The sequence below is a fragment of the Larus michahellis genome, chromosome 2, assembly GCF_964199755.1.
Source record: "Larus michahellis chromosome 2, bLarMic1.1, whole genome shotgun sequence".
Lineage (NCBI taxonomy): Eukaryota > Metazoa > Chordata > Aves > Charadriiformes > Laridae > Larus > Larus michahellis.
Genome location: NC_133897.1, coordinates 148004942 through 148024590, shown reverse-complemented (window position 1 = coordinate 148024590; position 19649 = coordinate 148004942). Strand labels below are relative to the sequence as shown.

Here is a 19649-nt window from a genome sequence, read left to right as displayed (position 1 = left end):
TAAAAATCTCCATTATGCCAATAAATTAATAAATAAACCCCTTAATTTCAACTGTACCTCTAGTTCACTTGTGCTCAGCAGAAAGAAAAAATACATGCTTTCATGTATGAGGAAGAAGCAGAAGAAAACATACCGAAAGAGGAAAGAAGATTTTGAATGACAAAGATAAGGGAAAAGAACCAAAATAAAATGTAGGAAATGTGACAAAAGGGTAGGCAAGAAGAGGAGCAGAAATAGTTGTGGATGGAATACTGATTTTTTTATTGTAACTTGTAGAGGGTTTGTTTTTTTAGAAAAAAAAAGAAAAAAAAAAGGAAGAAAAGAGAACAATGTAATCATGTGGTTGAGGGTTATGGTAAACAGAGAGGCCAAAGGGAATAGCTGAACAACTTGCAGAGGAGACAGATGAAGATAAACAAATCCCTAGACTTCCCCAGCTCACAGGACAGAAACACACACAATGTGAGAAAATAGAAACCAAGTAAGGTCTGCGGAGAATGAGAGGTATGTCTCTGTGTAATGCCAAGGGAGAGACAGACTTGCCGTTTCATCTGTGCAACTAAAGAGGACCTCAATTTACTGGGTATTTCTTCTCAACCACAGGACATCTGAAGGAATAGACCTAATACTGTAGATTGAGGTAAGAACTGTTCTACTACTGAGATAAACCTCAATGTCTTTGAGGCACTAATGGTGAATTTGTTTTAGAACTTAAAAAAAAGTGTGCAGAATCTGCCATTTTCCCTGGTACTGCCATTTCCTCCTGGTTTAGGGAGATGGAGAAGAGCAAACTTACCTCCTTTGCCTGCCATCCATCTCACCTTCAGCACACGGGTGTGCATGTGTATGGTCACAGAAGAAAACAGTGCATCAGTCCACTCACGTGCGTGACTCCAGTATGAGTGTAACGGCAACAATATTTGTGAAGTGGCACCCTGGTTTTGGCACAGCCCATTCACAAATTAACGCAAGCTTTTGTGGTTCATGCGTATGTTTTCTGCAATGCTTTCTGGAAAAGTCATCACAGAGCAGCTGAAGTAGGCAGGCACCAGGCAGGTTGGAGATAGCTACTCCAACCCCACTGCTCTGAATTGCTCAGAGGCATGATTAGTTGGGTTTTGAGTATCTCCAAAGGATGGAGATTCCATAACCTCTTTGGGCATCCTGCTCCAGGTATTTAACCACCCCCACATAAAAAAGTTTTTCTTCTGTTTAGGTGATATCCCAGTCACGTTCCTGGCCTTTTTGTTTAAAAATGGCCTCCAGGGGAAACTGCTCCATCACCTTCCCACAGATTGAGGTGAGGCTGACAAATCTGTGGTTTCATAAATCCTCCTTCTTGCCCTTTGTGAAGATGGGAGTGACATTCACTTTCTTCCAGCGATCAGGAACTTCTCTGTTCCTGACCTTTCAAAGATAATCAAGAGTCACCTCACAATGACATCAGCCAACACCCTCAGCACCCATGGGTGCCTCCCATCATGTCCTATGGGCTTAAGTAGGTCCAGTGTATTTAAGTGCCCTCTGACTATGTCATCCTTCACAGGGGTGAGTCTTCCTTGCCCCAGACTTTCCCTTTGGTCTGAGGGGCCTGGTATGGCTGAAGGTCAGTCTTAACTGTAAAGATCAAGACAAAGAAATACCTTGGGCTTTTCCATGTCCTTTGTCACTGGGAGTAGGGTCAAGCATCTAGGTAAAATGTTTACGAGAACTGAATATTTTGTACAGAATTACAATTAGCACTAATCTATTACCCCATTTTCTAGAGACGAATTGCTATCACACCAGCAACCTGAACTACCTGTGTCCAGGGAGGGAGGGGGGCTTTATTTGGAAGACCCAAAGAAAAAAAGTCTTGGTGGTTTTCAGTGTTTCAGGTGGAAAATAAGATCTGACACTTGGTACTGAAAAGCTTTAAATAAGTCTTTATTCATTCAGAATAAAGATAACAGAAACAGCAATGAATGGCTGTTCTGGGACAATGCACGTGTTATAGAGGAACAGAGTAGCGTTTGCTATTCTTATGAAACATAGAGAAAGAAGTTGGCTGCGGCTGAAAATCAAGAATACACTGCGTGTTGGGTGGATTTTTAGCTCTACATTAAACCTCTAGTGCCACATCAGTCAAGCCATTCCTATGTTTTTCTGCTCTTATCGTCTGTGCTTGTGTTATATGAAGGTCACAACACCAATGTTAGTCGAACAGGTGAAGCACTCAATATTGGCTCACTTTTGTTTCATTGAAATCAAAGGTGGCTTTAGCAATATAATTAAGCCCATTTTTACCACTTCCACAAGCTTTCTCGGACTGCAAGATTCAAAGCATTGTTCACCTCTGCTCTTATGCTCCTACACCTTGAAACCAGCTTGTTTGCACTTACAGCACTTGATTCCTCTATTCTAGCTCTCACGAACATTCTTGCTTCTGAGCATGCTACATTATCTCTCTCATGATCATTAAAGATAGGGGACAATCTGCGCTAGCAATACAGTCTACAGACATCTGAAAATGGGAGACTAAAACCAAATGAGGATTTCCGTATGGTAGACTAGGATTAGAAACTTGTGAGAGACAAATCAGCAAAAGTAAGTGGGAGGAGGAGGTAGGAGGGAGGGTTGGGCTGGGCTACAAGACTGACAGGGCATATAGAGCACTGGCCCCGCAGAAGAGACAGCTGCAGAGGCAGGAGCAGGTGTATGAAGCTAGGAATGGGAAAGAAACAGGCTGAAGGGTTTGGGGCAGTTGAGCTTTGAGAAATAGATAGTAATGTCTACAAACTTCTAAGCTCTCTAGTTAGGTTCTTGGCCAGCCCAGAAGCTGGACAGTCTCTGCTGTGTCTTCTGTCTTCAATGTCTGGCAAATGTGAAGAAGACAAACCTGCTGCTGCCATTATGTCCTCTGTTAGCTCAACCCAAAGAGGTTTGCGCTGCAGTCCTAAAAGCTCCAAGCTGTTTGATTGCTTTTACATAGAAGAACATGGCTTTGTAGAGTATCAGGCAATGCATAACCCAAGTTGGAAAATGAGCATTAATGCAACACAGAGCTCTCTGCAGTGGAGAGCACACTATCTCCCATGGCTTCTTTTCCACGTTTCCAAAATACTACGTTTTAAAATTGAAATTCTGTAGGAAAGATGGGTGCAAAACACATGTTCCTGAGGAGCTAGAGCATCTCAGCCTTAAACAAAGATTCACTTGGTCTCTTTCACACCATGTTGTCATTTGCCACACTCCTTTCTTTCTTCCTCACTGCCTCTCTTGCCTGGAGTATTGGAAACCAAAAGTTGACCTGAAAAGAAAGAAATGTGATGCTATGATCATAGTATTACTGAGTTAGAGATTGCCCATACATTAACATCCCGTATAGTTAGCGTTGAAGGCTATTATAAAAACACAAAGTAAAACAAACTGTATGTGTCCGCAGTTGTCTATTTGCCGTAAGTACACGCATGTGTGTTTGTATTTCCATTAGTGCATATATACATATATATACAGGTTGAATGTTTTTGCAAGAAAAAAGTTCGGTTTCCTAATGGTATTTGCAGTTGCACTCCCACTGTGCTTTAAAACAGAAATATATCACCTTCTGTTTTGCTAAACAACAACTAAACACCTTTCTCAACATTTAGAGGCTGCTCACAAATGCCTAACGTTTGCTGTCTAGGTTGCAGGAATACCCTTTGTGCTGGAGGCACTTTTCGTACATTCATGAAAACCAAGTTTCTTCTCTGGAGAGCCCTGTGTCTCAGGGGTATTTTCTTGCCAGCACATAATCATTTGGGTGGGCCCTTGTCGTGTCTGATGCATGCGTGTTGAAGGACAGAACAAAACAATTATATGATCCAATCTGATAGGCAACTTGTCTCTGGCCCCTGTGCAGGAGAGCACTGGGGGAAGTCTACTAGCACATAATTGAAATTAACAAGTGTTTAAGTATTTCCTGGATCTCTTCTGAGAGAAGGAGGTATTTTATTTCTCCTAGAGCTGGTGGCTTACCGTTCTAGCAAACACATTCTTCCCAGTTTTCTCTTGTAGCTTCGCTCTTTTCTTGAGTAATTTTGCATGCAAATAATGTATCCTTTTCATCTCCCTGTCAGGATAAAATGAAGTTGACACGAGTATTTTAAGTTGGGTCAGGAAGCCAGAGAATAACCCAAAAATACTTAAGAAGAAGATGATGACTCCAAGCTGGATCCATGTCGTGGAGAGAGCGAGCTCTGGCTGGGGGATGCAGTCATGCTTAAACAAAGAGATCTTGAAAGGAGCAGTCTTTTCAATGTGCTCTCCCATATGAACGATAAAGCTGTCCTCATTCCGCTGCACAAGAAAAAGGGAAAAAAAGAGTTGATTACAGCACTGATTCCCTCTTTTCTTAGTGTTTCTCCCATTGGATATTCAGTTTTACAAAGGACCATAAATGATCCAGTCCATCCAGTGTCTATATGTGCTATGCTCATAACAATATGTTTACTAGCTATTTATAAATTACTCAGACTGCATTTTCACTATTTCTCTTGGGAGACTGTCCCACAATTCAGGCTGTTAGGAACTTACCTTCTCAGTGGCTCTAACAAATAAATATTTAGCTAATCTGACTATAATCATTTAATATATTCCCACTGTCATGAATCAGCACAGATCCTCTTTTGGATGGTCCTTCCTTCAGGGTAAAAGAGCAGACACACGACACTGCGTTGGTCCCTTTGTGGGTGGTGGCTCAGGTCTTGGTTAGCAGTGCTTCCACACCCACCTAGGCAGGTGCTCTGACCACAAGGGTACCCCACAAACAAAGCCACCCCTCCTCCTCTAACAGGTGCCTTTGCTTAGAAGAGCTGATGTGTTGCATTGCTTGTGGGTTGAAATGCTGAATGAGAGGGGCTAAATTAGCTAGGCTGCTGGGACCAGTATTTCCTACTGGCAGGCAACTTTCTGTTCTGCATGTAGGGACACTGAATCACTCGGCCCTCTTTTCTGACCATGCCAGGGGGATATGTTGCTCTTCCTTACGGCTCTTCTAACCACCTTGCAGAGGCCAGGCACTTCTGTTAGATGCTCATTGGAAAAATCAGGTGCCCAAAGCATGCTACCCATTTTCAGCCTGGTATCCTTTCCTTGACATTATCCTGTTTCAGTCTCTCTCTACGTTTTATCCCTAAACTGAACCTGCAATAGGAACGCACTTGAACCAGGGGTATAAGTGCATGAAGAACTTTACTGTTCATACCAAAAATAAACATCTCAAGAAGTCGCTGCATCTGTCCTGCTCACCCAGCCAGCTTTCTAGATTCCCTGAGATCAGCAGCCCTGAGGCTTGTTATGATAAATCTGTTGAGATTAAATTTTACTTTTTAATTGACTAGCCTTCAATGAGGTAGTGGAAACAACCTGATAATAGTATGATTTTCTGTTTTGGGAGAGTCAGCCAGCTCTCCGCAGGAGTGAACACTGCACATAAAGAGAGCAAATTCATAGTACAGGACTCATGAATCAGCCAGACAGGGTCAGGTTCAGGCTCAGGTGCACTGTCCGTGGATGGTGGGACTAAGCTCCTTCTCTGCCCTGACTAGGGTCACACCCAGGGCAGGTCATGATAAGGGGCTGTGCTCAAGGTACGAAGGGTAGAAACACGGGCAAAGCCACATGCAGCAGTACACAGAGAATAGCTGAGGCTACAGCCGGTTGCTTAGGGCAGTGTTCAGTTGGGTTTTTTAGTATCTCCACAACCTGCCTCAAAAACCTCTTCTAGTGTTTGATCACCTGAAGAGTAAAAAAAAAAAATAATAAAAAAAATCTTATAATGAAAGGGCATTTCCTTTAATTTTTCTCTCTGCCTCTTGTCCCTGCACTGGGCACCACTAACAAGAGTCTGGCTCCTCTTCCTTACACCCCTCCCTCCAGCAAGTATGTACACACATTAATGAGATCCTCCTGAGCTTTCTCTTCTCCAGCTTGAACAGCCCCAGCTCTGTCAGCCCCTCCTTGTAAGGCAAACGGGCCAGTCCTTTAATCATCTTCTTGACCTGTTACTCAACTCACTCCAGTATATGTGTGTCTCTCTTGCACTGGGGAGCCCAGCACTGGGCACAGCACTCCAGATGGGTCTCACAGGTGCTGAGCAAAGGGAAAGGACCGCCTCCCTCAGCCTGCTGGAAGCACTCTGCCTAACGCAGCCCAGGATAGCCCTTTCTTTGCCATAAGGGCACATTGCACGCTTGTGGTAAACTCAGAGTCCATCAGAACTCCCAGGGCCTTTTTCTGTAAAGCCACCTCCCAGATGGTCGGCCCCCAACATGTATAGTACATGGGGTTATTCCTCTTCATCAGACCAATTCTCTAGCCTTTTCAAGTCCTTCTGAATGTCAGCACGATCCCCTGGTGTTTCAGCCACTCTTCCCAGTTTTATATTATCTGCAGACTTGTATGGCTACAATATGTTCCTCTGTTCAGGTTAAACAGTATAGGTTCCAGTATCTACTCCTGGGAGAGATCAAAAGTGACTTTGTGCCACTAATCAGAACTTTTTCCGTCTAGTAGTTCATCCATTTTTCAGTTCACGTCACTCCCCATTTATCTAGCCCACACTTAAGCACTTTGTCAATGAGGATGTTGTGGAACACAGCGTTGGAAGCCTTAATAAATGCAAAATCAGCATCCACTGTTCTGCCTTCATCCAATAATCCAGTGATCGTGTCATAGAAGGCTGTTACGTTGGTCAAGCATGATTGGAAATGCTTGCTGACTACTCCTAATAGCCTTCTTGGCCTTCACATATTTGGAAATGGCTTCCACAATGATATTTTCCATCACTTTCCCAGGGATCAAGATGAGGCTGACCAAATTGTAGTTCCCTAGATCCTCCTCCTTGCCCTTCTTGAAGATGGGAGCAACATTTTCTTCCTTCCACTCTTCAGGAACCTCTCTCAGGCACCATGACTTTTCAAAGATCATCAAGAGTGGCCTTAGAGTGACATCAGCCAAACCATAGGGGGCTACCATCAGGTCTCATGGGCTTTGTCTAAATGTTCCCTGACCTGATCCTCCTCCACCAAGGGTAAGCCTTCCATGCTCCAGACTTGGCCTGTAGTCTCAGAGGCTTGGGATTCCTGAAGTGTGATCTTCCTAGGAAAGTCAGAGCTGAAGGTGACATTGAGTACTTTGGGCTTTTCTATGTCCATTGTCAGCAGGACCTCCACTGCACTTAGCAGTAGACACACATTTCCCCATCTCTTTTTTTTTGCTGCTGATAGACCTGAGATAGAAGAGAACAGTTAGCAGAGATAGAAGCTCTTTTTGCTGCCCTTTGCCTGCATCACCTAATTCAGCTCCAGGTGGGCTTTGGCTTTCCTGACCCAATCACTATGCAATCAGACAGTGTCCCTATATTCCTCCTGGATCCCCTGTCCCTACTTCCACCTCCTCTATGTACTTCCACCTTTTTTATCTTTGAGTTATGTCAGGAGCTCCTTGCTCATCCATGCTGGCCTCCTGCTGCCTTTGCTTGATTTATCTGGGATGAATCATTCTTCATCTTTGAGGGGCTGATTTTTGAATATCAACGAGCTCTCCTCAACCCTTCTTCTTTGAAAGACCATATCCTAGGGGACCAGGACCATTTTGTGTGCTGGTTTGTAGATGCTAGATGTGCAGCAGCAGGATTTATATGAGGTATAAAGCCCCCTTAGCATGTGTAACAATCTGTCTCCTCAACATATCTCGCATTAGACTGACTGACCAGATGGTGAAAGCCTCTCTGCTTTTGCACAGGAATCAGCCTCTCCAGGATGGGTCTGACTTGTTATATATGTGCTGATGGCACAGTTACAGTAAATGTAACGGCTTTTGCATCTACCTTGCTAAAAGAAAGTTCAGGTAACACCCCCAGGTCCTTTTCTGCCAGGCTATCACTTCCCTAATCCTTCTGGCCACACTATTCCTGATGCAGGCCAGGATATTATTTGCCTTCTTGGTCACCTGGGCACAATGTTGGCTCATATTCAGCTGGCTGTCAACCAACATCCTCAGGTCCTTTTCTGCTGGGTAGCTTTCCAGACACTTTTTCCCAAGCCTGTAGCGCTGCATGGGATTGTTGTGACCCAAGTGCAGGACCCAGCACTTGGCCTCATTGAACCTCATAGAGTTGGCCTTGGCCCATTGATCCAGCCTGTCCAGGTCCCTCTGTAGAGCCTTCCTACCCTCAAGCAGATCAACACTCCCACCCAACTTGGTGTTATCTGCAAACTTACTGAGGGTGCACTGGATCCCCTCATCCAGATCATCGATAAAGATAGTAAAGCATACAGGCCCTAATAGTGATCCCTGGGGAACACCGCTTGTCACCAGCTGCCAATTGGATTTAATCCATTCATCCCAACTCTTTGGGCCTGGCCATCCAGCCAGTCAAGCATCCCTTTGAAATCTATTTATCTTGAAATTATCAAAGGGTTATGTGCTTTTGGGAAATGTTTTAAGCCTGATCTTGCAAGCTACCAAACTGGACAGCTTTCCTGGGCCTGAGAAATCTCCAGCCTTAGAAGTATTCACAGACAAGACTCTGAGCAATCTGACCTGACTCTGAAGTTAGGCCTGTTTTGAGCATGAAATTGGTATAAGTGGGCTCCAGATGTCCCTTCCAAACTAATTACTCTATGGTTCTGTATGCCACTTTATGCCACTGTTGCTCCTGCTAGAAGAATGTTGAGATTCTGGCAACATATTATTATTTCGTATGTATGCAGCCATGCTTTTTAAAATGATGCATACTCAGCTAAGCAAAGGTAAGCATCTCCTACGTCAGCGTCACAGCAGCATTTTGACTATAAAAGTGGTGCTTCACGACTGTCATCACTGTGAGTTTCCAATTTTAAGCTTCTGGTCTTCTCCACATATATAAATGGAGTCCTTCTTCCAATATTTACTGTACTTTAGAAATATGATGACACTTTGGAAAGTGCGGAGGACTGTCTGGTTCCATCCAACATACGTATCTGTAAAGGCAATGGCCCTTTTTGAAAGAAAATGAATCAAAATGCCATGAAAGCACTGATGGCTCATTGGCTGTATGTCTGCTCCTGCAGCTGCTGAAATGAAGGGAAGTTTTTCAACACTAAAATAAGAAATATAAAGTACTGATAAGTACTTACTTGCTGAAAGAGGCTGAGTTTAATCTCTAGATCCGGTACTTCTTGGAGATGTTTATTCACAGAAATAATTAACCAATAAAACAAATAATCTACTGCAGCAAACAGAAGCCAGATGCAAAGATGAATAATTACAGGGAGGAAAAAGTACTGCATGTTTCTTTTGTCCTTCCTTGTGAGGCAGAAAGATGGGATTGTCACATAATCTTTTCTTTCTTTTCTGTTAAGTGGCAGGAGGCAGGGTCTTTGCTGTTGCTTTTGCTGCTCATCAAATGCGATGAACTGTTTAGTGATATAAGTATTCTTAAATTTGGCACTGTGAGAGCCCACAAATTTTTTGATAAAGAGGCCAGTTCCAAAAGAAGCTAGAAAAATTCCCACTACAGGAAACACTTTCTGGCCTATACAGGGCAGTATAGTCAGCATAAAAGATATCTGGTTAGCAACTCTCTGGATTTCTTGCTTTGTGTCATTTAGCTGTTGTTTTAGTTCATCATCTGAAATTGAATAAGATGGTGTGAATTCATGCCTTAGTAATAGTTCAGTGGAAAGCTTGGCTTTGTCGTAAATCCATTTTACTGCCTCAACATAATATTTTATCAAGGCAAATTGCTCATACTCCAAATGACAGGTTATACTGTCTGCCAGAACCTTTAGGTTGTGAAAAATATTTTGGACGTTGCCGGCCACCACGACGCCTGTGCCAGCAGTAATAAGAGCATTTCTGCCATTTTGCAGTCCACAAGAAAGAAGGAACAGGACACTAAAACAGCGCAGGTGCTTGAAACAGGAGAGCGCGATAGAAAAGGAGATCCAGATGAATCCAGAAATCAATAAGGGACCCAAAGGGTGGTGTGCCAGGGAGAAGTGCATGCCAAGGAATAAGAGAAAGCTTGAGAGGAAGCCAACTGCAGAGCAAACTGCAAAAAGCTGCATCAGATACTTCCAGCCAGGCTTCCTTTCGGATATGAAAACTCCCCAGGCATTCTGGGCTATTGAGACAAATGTTTGCATTTTCTTCTGATTGTTGCTGACACTGCGATGGCTCAAACTAAAAGGAAAGGAAAACAAAAATACAGTTAGTTACAGGGTCACACTATTGACGATGACGTGCTTTTAACTGGCTGATCAATAGTACTTCCCGTTGCAAAAAATGCAGGTCTGACTCAACTTCCACGTGTGAGACCCAAACCTTCATCCCTAATATCACATATATAAACATAGGAGAGGTGACTCTAAAAAGTTCTGTCTTTTTTTGTTGCTGTTCTTTTAATTTTTATACACTTTGATTTCTCCTTTGGTATATAGACACAGCGGTTCATATATACATATTTGTGTGTGTGTCTGTACGAGGAGAGAATGAGAGGGACGCAAGCCTTCCGTAGCACGCAGTGCTTCCCCACAGATGTTCACTTTGCCTTACAGGGGTACCGGGAAAGGGAAAGACGGGAGCATGGAAAATTCCCACCAGCAGCCCACTGGAGGGGAGCCTGTCTCAACCCACGGGGAGCAGCCAGAGAGCTGCCGGGGAAGGAAGGAACTGGTGGAGCAGCTGCCAGGGATGGGGGATGAAGCTCTCTTTTTTCAGCTGGAGGGTGGTCAGTACAGAGGGAGGAAAGTGTGTCTCAGAGGCATCATGCCTTCTTTGGGTCTCTCCTGGGAAAATTTTTTACACTGAAGGGGTTATTAAGCATTGGAACAGGCTGCCCAAGGAAGTGGTTGAGGCACCATCCCTGGATGGGGAGACATAGCGCTTAGAGATATGGTTTAGTGATGGTTTTTGTCAGAATTACGTTGATGGTTGGACTAGATGATGTGAAAGGTCCCTTCCAACCTAGGCAATTCTATGATTCTATGATTCTATGTGCACTTTTAACCCTAATTGCTCGTACTTCTCACTATCTCTCCTGCCTACCAGCATGCCGATACTGTAAGTTACAGAGTAGTCCTGTGAGATTCAGTTCATTTTGATCAGAGATAATCCAGTGGCCCCATCTTTCCTTCTTATTTTGCAATATAATATTTATAGTGCAATTTGTCCAGAGATGCAAGATCAATTTACACGCATATTAGCCTTTTAACATACAAGAACAAATGAGATACTAATTAAATAAAATAAAGTGTTGCAATTTTATCCTGTAATAGGGAACAGTTGTCTTTGCAAATACATCCTAAAGGTATTACTTCGTCTTTTGTTTAGTTTGAACACAGCGGGTAGCCAGGAACTAAACTATTATTTTGTATACATAGTGTATTTTACTGGCATTTGACTTTATGAATTCTGCTAGCATTTGCTGCACCATTTTCCCCTTCCTCTCATTGTAATTAGTTATTAGTTATATCATTATCGGCTTTGCATGCAGCAGGAGTTGAGGGTGATTGGAACAGGCATCTGACCCCAGGTGGGACCTTCTTGGACTGCTGTGCTTGGTGTGCTGCTTTTCCTTGGTCGCACTTGGGCCTGATCCTTTCTAGTGCTGAGGGCTATCCTGAAAGGTGCTGAGTGTTTTCAGTGCTTAATTGCTTCAGCAGGGATTAATGGTGGGCAATAGCTCTCAGGGTGGACTCAATCCCTGGCACTCTCACTCTGTTTGGGAAGGCTGAGGAAATTGCTTCCCTCCAGGGCCTCAGTGAACTCATCTGTAAAGGGTGTATAACAGCAATTAGCAGCTCCTGCACAGGAGTGAAATCAGTTAATTAACGTCCACGAAGTATTCAGGAAGCTGTAGGTAGAAGTCGCTGTGTGTTTGGGGAAGTGGTGCAAGCGTAACGGGGAGGAGAGGTAGCACACAAGCCACTGGACTCCAGCTTTGCCGTGAGCAGAGCTACCCTTCGCTTATGGGGACGGTCTGCTTTGCCCTCTTCTTACTGGACTAGAAATTAATGAGGCCTTTTTAGGAAACATAATTAAAAAGCAGATGTTCATCATCCTGGAGTCAAGCAGGACCAGACCTAACAGCCAGCAAACCCTGCCAGAGAATCCTCAACTTCCTAGGCCGGGTCCTTAAACAGTACATACCGACACATCTTCTTGGTAGATCTAAGAAAAATTGCCCTGTACAGTGCATAGATCTGGACTTCTGTTTCAAATGCTAAAAACCTAACATTTATATAATATTCTGCAAAAACTTTGGGTGAGAGAACACATTTTGAGTTTTCTTTTGCAGCATTGATTTCACAGCTGTTCTCAAACATAGTTTCTGCATGGTGTTGTCTGTGTGTATGGGTATAGTGTATTCCTGTTAACGTTTCTAAGCATTCAGTAAATGGCTGCAATATGTGACTGGGAGTTTGGTATGACTGCATCTAAGAATTGGAGAAACAGTCAAGAATAAAGCCTTAGAATGAACAGAAGTTGTACTTCTGGACCAGGAGGCTGAAGACTTGCAAAATATGGACAGAATTTGAAAAGAATCAAAAAGTCTCCTTTACTGGGCGGATTCAATGCTGTTACGTGAGATCACTGCACTACTCAGCACATACATGGCAGGTTTGTCCCTAACCTGCATGAACCCAGAGTTTTAAGGCAGGAAAGGCATCATAAAGATGCCACTAATTTCTGGAGCCTGTGGCACGGACGCACAGGTGTCTCTGCACTGGGAAGGTTGGGAAGGGAGCATCCCTGCCCTCTGCAGAGCCTGTCTCTGAGCTCGGCCACCACCAGGGTCAGAGTCAGGCTCGCAGCGTGCATCTCTGTGGCTTGTCTGACACCTCTGTTTTCCCCCATAAGACATCAGCATCAGAAGTAGATATTCAGCACAGGAGAATCAGGCAAAAGATGAAAACTCTAAACCTAAAAAAATGTGAATGCTGAAAATTCTTGTATCAGCAGGCACTTAAACAGCTGTGAATGCTTGGGAAGGGAAAATAACACTCTGGCTCAGAGGTAGAAATAAATCTTTGGCTCGACTAAAAAAGCTAATCCAGTGCTTAAAGAAATAGTAAACCTTGTGAGCTTTCTGTAATGACTCCTCTTGAAAACATAAATTGCAAAAGCTCTCCTGAAGCTGTTAGGTGCAGATACAAATTCTAATTGGAGGCTGACAAGAACAAAACCTTCATTTCAGTTGCAGTCTGAAGCAAAACATTTTTTCTTCTGTCCTGTTACATGAATTAATACAGGGGCTGCTGCCATTATTTATGTAGCATAAGGAAATAATTATTCTTGGAAAGCAGTTTCTTACTCTTAAGTGCCAGTTTTTTTCCACTGTAGTTTCTCGTGATGTGCATCACAGAGAGGAGCTGGAAACTCTTGTGCTCTGGCTCTGCCTTTGAACCTGATTTTTCTGTAGGGTCCAAGGGGAACCTCTCCATGCCTTAGTTTCCCTCTCTAGGAAATACTTACTCAGATTTGGACGCGTGATATTCATCTACCATATGGCACGCTGGCAGAAGTAATTATAAGAACGAATTTTCAAACAGAGACTACAGCAAGGAGTTTAGGCCATGCATCTTAAGGCTTGTGATGTACTGAAATTAATGCAGTATAATTAAGAGGTATTTTTCTAGTTTCATTTTTAAAACAGAACAATTTCAAGGAGCTTTTAAGATCATACTTGTGATAATTCAGATATTGGCTACAGTTTTTAAGTAAGCAGAGGATAAGCACATAGCATCAAGAGTCCCTAAAAAATGTGTTTCCAGCTCAGCCACAAGTCCTAAAGTATGGAGACTCCTCCATATTCGTTGTCCAAGAAGTTGAGGTCCTCTTCACTACTGATTTGGTCCTGTTCTAGTCCCTTCCTCATCCTGTATCTGATGATGGCTTGCCACAGTTAGAGTAGAATAAATAGAATAGAATAGAATAGAATAGAATAGAATAGAATAGAATAGAATAGAATAGAATAGAATAGAATAGAATAGAATAGAATAGAATAGAATAGAATGGAACGGAACGGAACGGAACGGAACGGAACAGAATAGTTCCATTGGAAGGGACCTACAACGATCATCTAGTTCAACTGTGATAGATTGAAATTCCTTATATTTGCAGGGAATATTTCTGAAACCTTGCCAACCCAGGCTACTGCTTGCTTAGAGGTGATCACCAGGCCTAGATTTCTAGTACAGGCGATAGCCACCCGTGCAAACTCTCTGCCAATTTCTAATACAATGGAAGAAGCATATGTCTCCTAAAAGTGTGTAGTGAGAAAAAGAATGGGATTTACTAAATAATTAGGTTTTTTAGTAGAGTCACAGCTGATTTGGCAAAGCATTACAAACAGAGGCAGATCTTTAAGTCTACTTTCCCTGTAACACAGACCTAACTCGGACAAAGCCTGGGGATTACAAGTCCCATTGAGTTGGTACTGATTAGTACCACTCAGTTTTCGTGCCCTCACACAAAGTCTGACACAACTTTTTTCTGTGCAACACTATTGTGTGAGCCGATCTCAGGAGGAGCATGGCAGCATGGCAGGCCCTTTCACCCGTGCAGTGAACAGGATCCTTATACATAAAAATAAAGTCTTATTAAGAAGGACATAAGGTTAAATGGGAAACTTATATCCCATTGATGTTAAAGCTTCAGCTACACAGAGATCTTTGCCTCATAAATCCTGTTTGGATTTTATACAGGAATTAAGGAAGAGAAAGCACACAATAAGAATATAAAACCAAATATTTCCTTTTTTGGCAGTTTCAGCAGGCTGCTCTCCTAGCCTAGATCAGTTACACTGAAATGTAAGAGAATTACTTCCCTTTTTTGGATACCGTCAAAAAATTACAATGCTGAACTATGGTTTAGTAAGAGGCAGAAATACAGGAGGGAGTCCCACATTATTTCCTTTGGTCAATGCAGGGCATTCAGCAAAGCAATATAAGCCCAACCTAAAATCCAGCAATGTTATTGTAACTATGGCCAGGGCTTTGTTGGGATCCCTGTCATTTCTCACGTTTACATTATTTGCTTTCAACTGCAGCGGGAAGAAGAGTAAATGGCACTAAACACAAGAAACACAGGCAAGGACTAAAATATCTAATCAAATGTGTGCACATGGGAACTCGAAATGCTAAACAACACAGCAATGCAAAGAAAACAATTTATACACAGCAAAACCAACCAAACAAAAATAACAACCGATCAAGATCTCTTTTTCTTCATGTATTTTAAATACACTGCTCAGGAAAATTCTGAACACTGCAGGGTATTATCAAGTCTGTAGGATGCCACAAATTGGTTAAATGTCATCTAATATCAGATATTAGTAGTGCAATGTCCACATCTGAGCTATCTGTCTCTATGTCAATGAGGAGAAAAGGGCAGTTACCCAGAGGCGTACTTCAGACCTGGTTTAGAAGTCCACCCTCGCATGAGATGGATTGCATCCTGTGGGAGCTTTTTCTCTCTCTCAACTATGAAAAGAGTCTGGATTACTCAGACAGAGCTATCCAAAGTCAGGTGGGATGAACCTCTCCCTATGTTTCTCCATTGCAAACACAGGTTATATTTGACTGAGCTGGGCACTCAGAGCAGCACACAGAAAATGTGTTGTGGGCAGCCATAGAAAATGGACAGCTATGGAAGGAAGACAGAACAAGAAATCAACTTTCTCACTTATACCACTATGGGCTGTGTTATGTTTGGAAGCTCTGATACAGCAGAGGCACAGACATATGCTTCCCTTAAAGTGCAGGCAGGTAATGGAGGCACAGTTTGGGAATCCCAAATGGTAGTTTGCCTATTGACAGAAACAACTCTACAAAACACAGAAAAATCCATTATGAGGGGTGGAAGGGAACATGAGGCGTTACATCATCCCTTCTCCTATACATAATATTACCCTACATAATTTCGGGAGAGTTTAGGACTAAATTGCTTCATGAACTTTAGGAATAGACCCTCCAATCAGTAAGGTGACAACAATTAACTTAAAGAAAGTCTTATTACCTTAGAACAGCTAACTCAGTCCATGATTACTATCCACAGTTCCTTGATATTAACCCTAAAGCATTACTTACAGGCCCTCCTGTAAAGCGCATGAAGGATCTTCACAGTGCTGTCTGTCTCTTGGTTTTGGGGAGGAACCGAGATGGGCACTAGTAAAAAATTTCCCATGAGTAATATGTTTCCCATACCCTCCCTCAATGAGTCAGGCACACTACAATTTTGAAATTATTCTGGTTTTGACAAAGATTCATGAGGAAGTAACTTAGGCACAAGACCAAAATAGTATATAATTTGCAAGTACCACTTTCCACCTTTTTTCTGGCAGAGTAATAGATATCAGCAAATGAGTTCTGGGCCCAGATTTCAAAGACTTAAATTTATGTTGAATAATGCCTTAGGTCTGGAACATCTAAGCTATTTTGGTGCTCCCCTTTGAAACTAGCAGCAGTGCCCAAATAACTTTGGAGCTCTAATTTTTTTTACCCTGCAAATGTTCCTACTGAGATCGGTGTAAATATTTCTGTAGACAATCTGTCAGAATACAGTCCTTAGAATGCTGCCCACCTTAAATATCCAACAAAGACACTCAAATTATGTAGTCTGTAGAGCAGGGTGGTCTCTAAATTTGAAATATGACTTGTGTATGGAGTTTTAGAATTGTACTTCAGTATTTTTCAATGAGAGATAAAATAGCAAAGACATTGATGGGGCACTTGCATTTTCAAGATCATGTGCAGATATTAACTGATCCTTGTGACACCCCTAGTCCAACAGGCTATCTTTGCAGCATGTATGAAACACCTAATTATTAATACTTATTATCTTTATTAAAAACCTTTGAGGCCGCATCCTGAACAGGGATTGCCACTGGCCTGTTTACAACAGAGAAATGGTCCTAGTCCTTGTCTAAGTCTGCCAAGAAATGACCACATGATGAGCTGTGGTCATAGCTTACCAGACAATTAGTGATTGTTGGGTTTTAATTTTTGTCGGGTTTTTTGCTTCTTTGGTTTCTTTTACAAATATCCCAAGAAGAATAAGAAACCAGAAGTTTGCCCACACTCCCAGCATACTGAAAATATCTGGTGCTTTATTTGACAAGAAATTCCAACTGAATTCGACTCTGCAGGGATCAAATGACTAGTGACTTACTTAATGATAGGAAAGAGAAAAAACAGACGTGCTGCTGCATTGGGGAAGTTATTTTGGGACTCTTAAGACATGGTGTGCTTAAATAGATGTCCCAAAGTTTTAGGGTTCTTTAACATAAAAAATATTTGCAAATTAAATGTATTGAAATTATTATCTTTATTAACCAAAGACTCATTTAATTCAAATTGTTTTTCTGGTCTTGGATGCTTAGCAGAATCCCACCCGGGGGCTGCTTTGTTCCCAGCACATTCTCTCTCACTAGAGACTGACCCTTTGCTCCACCTGGCATGGCAGCATGGGTCTCCTACGTCGGGAATTGCGTCTACACTGATAACCAAGTATGCGTGTGTGTCTGCATCCAGCCCAGGGCTCAAATCCCACACTCATTGCCTGCACCTGAGACTTGGGGTGGCAATTAGATGCAGATCATCGCTGAAGGAAAAGCATAAACCCTAGTGTAGATTTATCCTGTCGACGAATGGGACGTGAGTGGGGCTGAGCATTTTTCAGTGCACTCTAAGACCAGTTCTTTGGAAGTAGGTGGCTAAGTACTGTTCTATTCACCTATCTCTATTTTTGGCTCTTGACCTTCATAAATAACATAGAAACAATCAGCCAAACTAAAAGATCACCAGGGGCACTCTGATGAGCCACATCAGCCACATAATATGCACAAACTTTCTTATATTAACAACTCTGATGGTGTGATGGAGTGCAAGTTCGTGGATGATACCAAACTGGGAGGAATAATTGATATACAGGAGGATAGAGCTGCTATTCAGAGGAATTTTGACAGGGTGGGGAAATGGATTGACAAGAATCTCATGAAGTTCACAAGAGGAAAATACGAAGTCTTGTCCCTGGGGAGGAATAACCCCAGGCACCAGTTCAGGCTGGAGCTGACTGCTGGGAAGCAGCTTTGCAGAAAAAGATCTGTATCTCTTCATGGAAAACAAGTTGAACACAAGCCAGCAATGCACCCTCGCAGCAAAGAAGGCCAATGGCATTCTGAGCTTATTAGAGCAAGAATCTTGCCCACAAGTCAGGGGAAGTGATTCTTCCCCTCAACTCAGCACTGGTGAGACCACATGTGTAGTGCTGTGTCCAGGGAAGAAATTCCAGTACCACAGAGCAACGTGATCTAGCTGGACCTGCTTTGAGTGGGGATTTGAACTAGATGGCTTTCAAGAGTCCCTTCCAACGTAAATTATTTTATTCTTCACCAGATGCCTTACCAGTCAAGACTGAGATATTGCATCCATTTAAACTTGCTTCTGATCTCTACTGGCACAGCACCGTGTATATGCGCCATGTTCATATTCTACATTTGCTCCAGATAAGTTTAATAACTACTATATACCCATCAAAACTACAATATTCTACCCCAGTAATAAAAAAAAATAAACCACAACAAAATATTATTACTTTGTACCTTCGAGATCCTAAAGAAATGGTGAAATCAGTCTGTCTTCCAGGAGTTTTATCTGCATAAAAGACTGCAGAGTAACTTAGGGATTCATCTTGGCATCTTAAATATCCTACAGCTTTTATAACTTGAATAAGCTGACATATGATCTCTTACTTTTGCAAGACAGTAGTTTTCTTGCAGAGAAATGAAAAGTTCATTTATTGGATGTGGAAAATGAATTTGCTTCTTGCTCATGGTACTGATAAAAAAATGGTGAGAAGTGCTAATTTGTGTTGAAACATGAAAAGAGTTGAAAATCTAGAAGAGGTTTCATTATCACAGTGATATGGCAACACAACACACAGCAGAGACTTTTAATAACTTCTGGTTCATTCGGTAGCCAAATAAGATCGTATTTCTTACAACTTTCTGGAACATATATAAGAATTTTATTTTGCTTTAACTTTGGCACTTAAAATTTTACTTTAAATAAACTATTGGTTTCTGCAGACACTACAGTTTGTGTGTATATTTGTGTGTAGGGGAGAGAAAGGAGATAATTCTGAACACCCATCCCCTCCACTTGAAATGGGTCACACCAATCCTAACAGTTATTGGGTTGATCCTTTGAATCAGTCAGTTCTTTCATTCAGTTGCTGTCAGGGACATCTCATAAAGAGGACTACAGATTTACTTTAAAGAAAACCAAAGGCTGAAACGCTGATTTACAAGGACAACAGCAACAGAATGAGTAAGAGGAATCTTATCCAAAATCTATTAAGCACCTATTATACCTTTCCAATAACATCCTCATACACTGTCTCTTACAACCACTTTCAGAGCTAACTTGCAGTTATAGTTTTACTGTTTATCTTTAAACTTCCAGATCCATTTTTGGAATAAAAAGTATCCATTGCTTTTCTCACAAATGTCATAGGTGATTAGGTCCATTGCAGAGATGCCACCTATTACACCTACGGAATTCTAAATTGGAGATTGACTCTCATTTAGACTCTGATTTCAAAGATCTAGAGCTGTACGTCAGGCTCAGTTCTGTCCTCAG

At 42.2% G+C, this 19649-nt stretch overlaps 1 protein-coding gene across 1 annotated transcript; it reads right to left on the bottom strand.

The window, feature by feature from the left end:
• Window positions 1–1910: 1910 nt before the first annotated feature.
• Window positions 1911–16151, bottom strand: DCSTAMP (dendrocyte expressed seven transmembrane protein). The gene is made up of 4 exons (XM_074573658.1): window positions 16098–16151; window positions 9141–10188; window positions 3997–4317; window positions 1911–3289 (listed from the first exon to the last, which is right to left on the bottom strand). Exons 2-4 carry the CDS (start codon window positions 10149–10151, stop codon window positions 3206–3208), a joined length of 1416 nt encoding a protein of 471 aa, XP_074429759.1. The 5' UTR covers window positions 10152–10188; window positions 16098–16151; the 3' UTR covers window positions 1911–3205.
• Window positions 16152–19649: the final 3498 nt, after the last annotated feature.